This window comes from Gavialis gangeticus, unplaced genomic scaffold, assembly GCF_001723915.1.
Source record: "Gavialis gangeticus isolate Ggan-Ray unplaced genomic scaffold, GavGan_comp1, whole genome shotgun sequence".
Taxonomy (NCBI): Eukaryota; Metazoa; Chordata; order Crocodylia; family Gavialidae; genus Gavialis; species Gavialis gangeticus.
In genome coordinates this window covers 41264531-41274493 of record NW_017729029.1, presented here as the reverse complement: position 1 = coordinate 41274493, position 9963 = coordinate 41264531, and the positions used below count along the sequence as shown (strand labels likewise).

The following is a 9963-nucleotide window of genomic DNA, read 5'->3' as shown; positions in this document are numbered from 1 at the left end:
AATGCTCACCAGCTCCCTGAGTACCCTGGGGTGTAGATTGTCAGGACCGGCTGACTTGAAGGTATCCAGCCTCTCAAGGTGTTCCTTCATGAGGTCGGCATTGATGGAGGGTAAGGAATCTCCCTCAGTCGGGTCTTCCCATCCTGTAGTGGGCGGGGGTGTCCCTTGGGACTAGTGAAAGAAATGTTTGAAATGTTTTGACACACCACCCCTTCTGTCTTGTTTTGGATTTTTTTTTTTTTTAGTTACACGTATTTTGGATTTGTCTTCCTCTCCTTTTCTTTCAATACCTTATTTTCGTCTCCCTTGTTCCTCTGGAAAAGTGAGAAAAAATAATTTCACAATTCCCCAGGGGAAATAAGTTTAAAAGTCCAAAGTGCCCCCGCTTTTATTTTCAGCTTTTTGCAATGGAAAAATAAATGAGAGAGAAAGATTTTTTCAATGGAAGAAATGGAATGAAAAAAACACCCTTGTGAGAAAATGGGAATTTTCCAATTAAAAAAGATAAAGAACTGAAAAATATTTTCATAACATTCTTTAATATAACAAGATTGTCAAAGAGATTTATTTTTAAAATTAAATACTTATTTGGAAATATTTTTTCCCCCAAAATCCTTCTCAATGAGGCTTAATTTTTCAATGAAGAAACTTTGAATTATCATGATTTATTCTGCTGTAGCCAGCACATCTTGGATATACATACACTCTGCCATTTCTTCTTTAAGGACATGATATCCTTTCAGTCTACATAGCACTGCCCTGCAGGAAGCCAAGATTTCAGCCCTTGCTGTCTGGTCTCCAGACTGTTGGGGTATTAGCATACTTTTTGGTCAGCATATTCAGAGCCTGAGGTGGGAGCAGCTGCCGTGAGTGTTATTTCCTAGGTAGGCAAGGAGGGACACTTAGAGGCTCTAAGGGGGAATCTGTCTTGGTCACAAAGAGTGTTTATAGCCGTGCTCCAGGAGCAGTTGTGGGGAGGGGGACGATTTAATTAGAGCAGCTCCAAGAGCCGCTCTAATTAAGGCTCCAGAGCATCATGTGCATCAGTGTCCATGTGCTGAAAAATGGTGGCAGGGGTACTTTAAATAAAACTTGACAAGGTGGTGAATGAGCTGATCCATGTGACTTTGGAGTCTGCTGGAGCATGATAATTACCTCGTTCCATGCTGGAGTCTGCTCCGGAGCATTGTAATTGCAGCGCGTCAGAACAGCATCAATGTACGTGTATAGGCACACAAAGGAGGGCTGTGATAATGGGCCAAGGATGTGCATGGGTGACTGGTGCCTCCTGTTTCTGGGGGGGGCACCAGATCACTGAAGAGTGCGGGGAGAGAATCCCTCAGCGCCTGATTGCTGACCGGGGGGGAGGTCCCCCCCAGTGGAAGTGCACTTCCGGTTTTACAGCTGGCGCTTCCAGGGGTGCACGGCCAATCTCAGGGGGTGCACATGCACCCGCGTGCACTCGCTACATGTTGCCAATGGGGATGTGTTTGTGGTGGGAATGAGGTAAATTCAGCAACAAGAATCAGTCCTTTCAACAAGAAAGCAAAGACCCTAAAAGAATCCTACAACGATGTCAGTTAGGCCCAGATTCACAAAGAGATTTACGTACCTAACTCTTGTTTCTGTTGAAACCAGTGGAAGTTAGGAGCCTAAACAGGAGTTGGTTGCTTAAACTATCTTTGTGGATCCGGGTGTTACGCTTTGCCAACTGTACAGCTATTCGGGCAAACATCTCTAATGGAGATACAGAGTTGTTTTGCCATGGTAGTTTGTACCAGTCCCCCAAATGAAATAAGCTATGTTGATCAAAGGATTTTTGTGCCAGTCTAACTGCATCCATACTAGAATATTTTGCTGGCATGAAGATGCTGCGGTCACACTCCTACTGGTTGTTCATACACTGGCAAAAGTTTCTAGTGCAGACCTGGCTGTAGATTCTTGTGCAACTTTGTACTGATCCTTTTTTCTCTCTCTTTCTAGGTAGACCTGATACAGGTAACATGGCTGATGGAAAGATCCACAGCAGCCCAGCACTCATTTTATCTTGTGTTACCTTAAAGGAGATGTCAGCTGGTTTATTGGCCAGAGCAGCATTTGCTCCAGTCCTGATTGGCTCATCCAACCTGTCATTGAAGTTTTCCAGGTTAGTGTGCCTCCTACTTCAGGACAGGTAAAGCTTTTCTGTAACAGATCAGACTTCTTAAGGCTACAGTGCACCTGGATTCCTAAGGATTAGCAACGGGCTTGCTTCCGAGTTCTTGACTCCCTTCCAATTTTGTCCAAAAAAAAACTTTTTCCTTTTTTTTCCTTCTACCCTTCCTTTTTAGATTTTGGTCTGCAGCACGCTAAGGAAAAAGATAGGGGGTGACGGGAGGGATGAGCAGCAGTGGGCTGGTTCTGAGCACCCCGCTTCCTGAAGAAAACTCAGTATTTACTCCATTAAAACCAGTCACAATGTCTGGGGAGTCTGCTGAAGACACCTCGGTCTTCGAAGACATCAAGCCCGCTATAAGGATCTTGGAAAACCAGCATGACTTGGCACAGGTAAGCAAAAACCCAACATCTTTTTGCGCTTGTCAGTACCCTCATTGTCCGAGAAAAAAATAACGTGCCAGCTGGTGTATTCTGGAGTTTTGGTTTCAGGATGTGACATTGTTTTAAAATAAAACTTTATATTTTATTATAATTTTTGAGAGCTAAACTAAACATTTCAGTTTAGAGCCCTCTTTCCCAGAATTAAAGAGAAGACACGAATGCGCAAACAATGCCAGATTCTCAGATGGTGTAAAGGAGCATAGTTCCCTTGAAATCGATGTCAGCTGAGATCCTGGCCTATTTGTATCTAGTTATGAAAGCTGCACCTCTTGGGCTGTCAGACTGGAAAGTTTTTCAGAGCATTCCCTCTCTTCAGCAAAAAGTTAATCAGTCAGCCAGTGACAAAAGCATAGATTTGATTTTCTGAAGAAAAACCATTTGCCTGGGGGTTGTTCCAATTTTTCCTGTTTCTTACTTAAATAGAAAAAAATGTATTATTCTATTATTATTAGAAGTGCTTTGGGGAAGTGTTTTCTGCCAGGTGTGAAAGAAATGGGTTTTGATCTGTCTCTGGAACCATGTTCCATTTAGTTTGTGCCATTTGTTTGTTTCGTGATAGGATGAAAAGGTGGAGGGGCACTCTGGTTTTAGTGATTTTGGTTACAGGGCTGATTTTCATAGTGAAGATGTCCAAGTGGGTGGTTAAAAGAACTTGTTTTATAAAGCTGAAAACTTCTCTAGGAAAGGCTCAGGGAATTTATAATTGCCCTACAGAGGTAGTTTTTTAATTTTTCAAATCACACTCATGGAAACAAGAATGGAATTCTCCTTGAAATTCCCCAGCTCTGCTGCTTCCCTCTGTGAACAGCAAAGCCAGAGATAAAGAGCTGGATAAGCAGCCTAGGGAGTGACTAGTACGGTGCTGAAAACAGACACACACACACACACACACACACACACACACACACACACACACACACACACACACACACACACACTTTTGTCAGGGGAGAAGAATGGCGGTTTGCAGTTGCATTTCAGCTATTAAAAGCCATGATGGGGGAAATAAATGTTCCAGATCCTCTCTCTACAGCAAAGATCCCAGATGCAGAGAAGATTGCAACACCTCATGCCTGGTGAAAGCTCTGAGCATAATGACTCCACTCGCACTGATTGTGGGGATGGTTGTGAAATTTGGGTGGTGTGTCTTATGGGGAACCATTTTAAAATGTTAGGTGCCATAATGTTTTCAACAAGTACTATGGCCTTCTTGCTTGTTTAAGGTAAAATGCAGGATTCACAGAGGCTGTTTCTCACCAGCGTTTCCTTCTGCTGTCTTAAAGACAGGTGGTCTTGGTCTTTCCCTTTTTTTCAGTTCACCTATGTTGGAATGAACAAGAGCTTTGGAAATAGTCCTTCAAAGGAGTTCTGGGAAAGAAGTAAAAGCCACTGGGACCAATCAGCCGTGGTGTAACACTGCTGATTTCAGTGGATTTATAGTTAGGACCGAGTCAGCTTCACAGAATTACTCTTCTTGGAGCACAAAGAGATATCTGTAATGTCAACAACTTTGGCTCAGGACTTGGGAGTTTGGAGGGTCTTGTTCTTAGTGCTGTTTCCTCATAGAGCTATTGGCTCTCATTCTCTAGAGAAGCCTGCATGGGTTTTCCCAAGTTCCCACATATTCTGTAGTTTCATTGCTCTAATTTGTCTTGCTAAGTTGCTACACTAAATTGGCTAATGATTAACCCCAAGTGCACCTTTATCACACGCCATTTTGTGGTAAGCACCAGAAAATGCCACAGGCCTATGTGTTAGGCCATGGAAAGGGGGGTGGCTGGGGGATACAGGGGCCTGGTATCAGTTCCTAATTCAAGTAGATATGCATTTTTGTTACTGTCCTTACCCTAGCCAGCATATTTTGTCCACAACCCACTTTGGTATTCAGCTGCTGGATTTCCCGTTGTGCCAGTCTTCCTTGTGCTGTCTGTGTGTGAATGGCATGAGCATATCCATGAACCATGGTTCTTGGGCATGATGCAGCGTGTCATCTTCCATTGACTTTATAGAGGCAGAGAAGGGAGAAGAGCTAAATAAAAAAGCCCTGGCTCTTTACTGACTCAGTCGATTCTAATTTACATCTTGGGACCTTTGCAGAATTCTGGCTGGTCACCGCAGCTCAGATCTACTGGGGTTAACAAGGATTCTGAGGATAGCCAAAAAGCAGGGTGAATTAGCTGGTGTTGAGCTCCATTTTGCAGTCACTGGGTAACACCCACACTGGTGCTCAGGTAACCACAGGCCACACTTATTTTTAAAGTACAGGGATGACTCTTCTCTGCATCTGTTTCTCCAGCTGGCATGTCCCACATGCAGCCTAGTGTTCTGCTGCCAGCCATTCCCTTGTGCCTATGATTCCTGGGCTGTCTGGGAGGGAGTGGCATACAGCCCACCCAGCGAGTCCCATCTTGGCTCACTAACTTATTCCACCTCCTTCTTTTGATTTCAGCAGTATCATGCAGCTGTTCACGAGCAGTGTGATGGAGGAGCCCTGTAGTAGACTACATGGGAAGGGTGGGGCTGGGAAATCCGAGGCAATGCAGTGAGGGCAAAAAGAAATCTCAGGGGTGGATACTACAACAGTAGAACGTGAGGCAGGGTACTGCAAGGTGGCTTGGACACCAGAAAGTAAAGCATGTGTCTGCTGGAGTCTGACAGCCTGAGATACAGGTGGGACACAGGCAGCCACTGGGGTTTGTTCTTTCCACTCTGATGGTAGTCCCTTAGTTGGCTGGGTGTGGTAGCGATCTGGGCCCCTTGGAAGCTGTCTCTCCAGCAGTGGGGCTGGGGCAGGGGATGCTGTTAGCTACTCAGACTTTTCTTCCACCAGTGGAAAAAAACATGGGCTCATTAAGTTTTCCGTTCCCACGATAGGACCATGAGGGAAACAGTTTCAGCCTTCAGAAACATGACCAGAGGGGGTATGCAGGGCAGCCCAGTCTCCTCTCTGGCCTTGGGACCAGCCTGGACTATTCTGGACATGCCTAACCTTTGTTCTCATTGTAGCAATGGCAGCACCTGAGACCCAGTCAGGATCAGGACCTGGGATGAGTTAGTCTGGAGAAGGGAAGACTGAGCAGGGAAGGGGGCAATTTGATAACAGTTTTCAAATATAGAAAGGGTTATTATAAAGAAGATGGTTGCAGAGGGCAAGAAATAATCGTTTTGAACTGCAAGAAGGGAGATTTAGGTTGGATATTAGGAAGCATTTTTTAACTATGAAGTGGTTAAGTACTGGGGCAGATTACCCAGAGGGGTTGTGGAATCTCCATCCTGGGAAGTTAAGTGTAGGTTAAATGAACACCTGGCCGGGATGATTTAGAAAGGGATGATCCTGCCCTGAGGAGGGACAGCCAAAGGTCCCTTCCAGTCCTATTTTCTTATGATTCTATGGACTCATTTTTAACCTCTGGCCCTGCGACTGCTGGGGGAGGCCAGGCTGCCCCAGACTTCCTCTCTAATAGTGGGGGTGGGTACCATCTTCATCTCTTCTTCAGCTAATCCATTTCTGGAATGCTTATTGGGACAGGCCAAGCCTTCATCATTGCTGTTGTTACTGGCATCACCATCATCATCAGTAGTAGTAAAATTTCCAAAAGCACACAAAGTTCAGGGTGGTCATGATTCATGGATCCAGTTAGGGGCGCTTTATGTCAAGGGGTCCTAACAAAGAAGCTTAGGGCATGATATTGTTTGTTTCCTTTATATCTGGGGAAAGGTGCGGGTTTAGGCTTCACTCTGATCTTTGTTATTATGTTTAAATGATTAAATGAAAAGTTTGGCTAAGGTGTGGTTGCAGCTAGCTCTCTGAGCTAGAGGTGAATGTGGATCAACAGATTTCTTAAGGCCAGGTACCATTATAATCATTCTATCGCACTTGCATAACAGAGGCCAGGGAATTTCATTCAGTGATTTTTGCTTTAAGTCCAGTGGCCTATGGTGAACTAGAGAACATCAAATATACAAGAGCAACAGGTATGGGGTGGGGGATATCCTTAGACTGAAAACCAGCTTCTCCATAAGCAGAGGGGACTGACTTTACCTGCATTTGTAGACAGCTTATTCTGATGCACTGATGCACATTGGGACTGTGGATTGCACTGACTTGGTTTAGTTTGCCAGGTGGGGGTTCATTGGAAGCAAGCCCACAGTATCTGTAAGCTCAGGGCATCCAAGCATGGGAGCAAAGAAATGGGAACCAGCCTTTCCCCTCTTGGTTTGGTGACACCTGTAGGGAATTTGTATATCCAAGCTCATCCCAAAGGATTTCATTAATTAAACAAGCAAATTCTTTCTCATCTTTTGCTGGCACTAAGCATTCAATACTGGCCCAGCCACAGAGTGTCCTACTCTAGTGGGCTGGATCCTTGTACCAGGAATACCCCTTGGGCTGAGACTGAGTAAGCACTGAGAGAGTATTGACTCTGTGGTTTGCATTATGTTCTTCTGAGTTTGAGTCTGGTTCACCACCCAGTGAAGCGAATGAAAAGACTTCCACTGATTTCAAAGGACTTTGAATTGGGTCCTATATTACAGTACTGTATTGCTCTCACTTGGTTGTGAATGACATATCTTCCTGCATGCTTCCCTAGTTTTTAGGAATCCCCTGAAAAAAGCACTCCTCCCAAGCACATAAAATGAAGACAGCTGGGGATAGTTGGGCTCTTTCAAGACTGAGAGCTCAAAGAGCCCACTTCCAAAATACTGTCATTATGGGAATCAGGCACTTGGTCAGTGAGAACAGAACAGGGGATATTAGGTTCTGTGTGCTTGCCCCATGCCCTTGATCCTCTTCTTGGAACGGATGGTGCTATTTGAAGCCTGCAAACCAAACCAGAGCCAGCTAACCAGGGCTAAATGCAGCCATGAGCTGCTTTCTGCCATAAGCCAGAAAAGGACTCATTAAGTGCAGCTGCTGAATGACTGTCTTAGAGGCCTTGTATTTTCACAGGAAAGCAGCTTGGATCACGACAGTGATAGCTAACAGTCATTGCACTACGTAGTGAGGAGAAGCTACAAATCATCCCTGATCTAAAGATCCCTGGTCAGGGAGGACTCCTGGGGCTTTCCAGAGCCAGTTATAGGGCTCTGCAGGGAGAGGGTGAGGTCCTCTGGAGAAGTGGCTAGCACCTGATGGAATCAGCTCCCTCCCATGGGGGTTGCAGCTCCTAAACTGGCTTGTTCCATTATTCCAAGTCTTTGCTGGATTGTATGACCTGGAGCTTCTTTTAGAACAAGGCTGGAAAACAAAGGCATCACTCCCTTGATTACCTTGGTCTTTGATCTCGAGAGAGAGAAGTTTGCTTTCCCCTCCTGCTGCTTGTTAAGTGGTCGTTAGCCAAGCATTAGGATGATTAGCCAGCAGGGCTCAAGGTTACTAATGAATCCAGTGAGCTACCAACAAACCAAGGCAAACAAAGCTAGTGACTCTGTCTTGCTTTACCTGGCCTCTCTTCTTCCTTTCTCACCAGCAGCACTGGGGTATGGGGATTACTGAGCGGAGCAGCAGGCTGCTGCAATGCCCTGCACACCTCACCCACGGCTGTTTCTCTTGCTGTGGGTTATGTCTAAACTAATATTGTCTCCTGTCTGTGTATAGTCTGATATACATTTTTTTAGGGCAGCCAGTTATCATGGGCTCCTAGGCTAGTGTGTAGAAGTGGACTCATTTCCTGTTTGACTTTGGACTAGCACATAATCTAGCCTCTAGAACAGCAGTGCTGAGCAGTCAAAGCTGAAACTGAAGTCAACAGGAGCTCTGGTTTGAATCTAATGGAAAAATCAAGCCCTGGGCATTTCAGACTGGGCACTCAAAATTAGTGGTGGATACTTTTGACCTTAATCTTTTTGTGCCAGATAAATGCCGAGATCTAGAAATTCCTTATCAATTGTGCATTGTGGCGGGTGGGTGGCAAGCATTGCTTCCTGGCCCCTACACACCTGCACTGTCAGTAGGCCAGGAGTCTTGAAGAAACATAACTTTACATTTGCCTCTCTGAAATGGTCTTTAAGGTACTACCCTGTCCTGCCCTTTACATGATTTGAGAAGATGGTGAATTTTCTGCTTTATCTCCTTAATGCTCTGCCCATGGCTCTTACAGTGTATATAGCTACTGGTGGTAAAATCCTTTTGATTTTATCTGTGGTCTCCTGCAGGATGTTCCAGCTGTGTTAAAAATCATGGATTTTGATTAGTTCTAAATGCTGTGCTCATTAAGCTAGGCAGAAACTTAAAAGCCTGGTAGCTGAAGGGCTGAATAAATGTGAGTGCAGGAGAATGTTGCTTCAGGATAATGAGTTTCTCTCTGATATTTCATGGAGTTTGTTATAAAGGCTGCTCTCAGTAAATGATTCACCAGAGAAATAATAGACTCAATGCATCCCAGAGCATGTAAAGCTAAGCTTCCCTGTGACTCCTCTCCTACTGACACTATGTACAGAAGATAATTTCCCCATGTAATAATCTCACTACAGCCAGTCAATGTTTTAACTGGAAAGGTTTCCACACCTCTCTCAGCTATATGAATATTTTCACTGAAAATATAATATTGGCTTCATTTTTCTGATTTTCATCAATTTTATTTTAATTTGATTTGAATCAAAATGAAACATTAGAGTTTTTTCCCCTACTCTACTTTCTGCATTGTTTTCTCTGCCTTTTTTTTTTTTTTTTTTTCATTTTCATTCTTTTCCAATTAGAGAAATGGGAGAGAAAAGGGCCTGACAGGTCCAAGATCTTTTTTTTCATTTCAGTTTGAACCAGCTGAAATCAAAACAAAACCTTTCCTTTAGGAACTGCACAATTTGATGTTGACCAGAAATTCAAAATGTCACTGAAAAATCTTGAAGAAAATGAAGAATGAGGTTTTTTTGCCTTTGAAATTGGTCATGGAAGATTATTGCCATTTTCTGACCAGTTTTGGCTGTCACAAAGATGGCAATGAGTAACAGTTTCTGACTGAGGATTGGATCTGAGGGTGTTCAAGCCACCTCTGCACATGCACATGTTTTAACTGAAACACATTTAATGATAAAACCCAAAATGCAGATTAAGCAACATCGGACTATTTTCCGAATTCATTATGATGTTCGTCAAATCACTCCTTTCAGTGAGAAGGCAAACTCCCTGAAAGAATCCAAACTTTACGTGATCTTTTAATTTGTAATGACTTTATTTCACTGTTTCATTTTTATTTCACTTTAAAAATGTTTAAAAAACCCCACCCAATACTGGAAAAATTCCCAACACTGAAAATAAGTCTTTCATTTAGGGACAGGACAAATGTATCACTTGACCAAAACTGGATTTATTGTTGTTCTGTTTTTGTACACCAGTCTAATGGCTCTAATGAAAATTAAGCAAAT

General features: G+C 43.8%; 1 protein-coding gene across 2 annotated transcripts in view; it reads left to right on the top strand.

The window, feature by feature from the left end:
* The first annotated feature begins 2196 nt into the window (after window positions 1–2196).
* Window positions 2197–9963, top strand: part of LOC109300690 (Krueppel-like factor 5) — a 56864-nt gene continuing 49097 nt past the window's right edge. For both annotated transcript variants that reach the window (XM_019521465.1, XM_019521464.1), the window contains exon 1: window positions 2197–2547. In XM_019521465.1, the coding sequence (XP_019377010.1) occupies window positions 2380–2547 (168 nt within the window). In that variant the 5' untranslated portion in view covers window positions 2197–2379. The remainder of the gene's footprint in view (window positions 2548–9963) is intronic.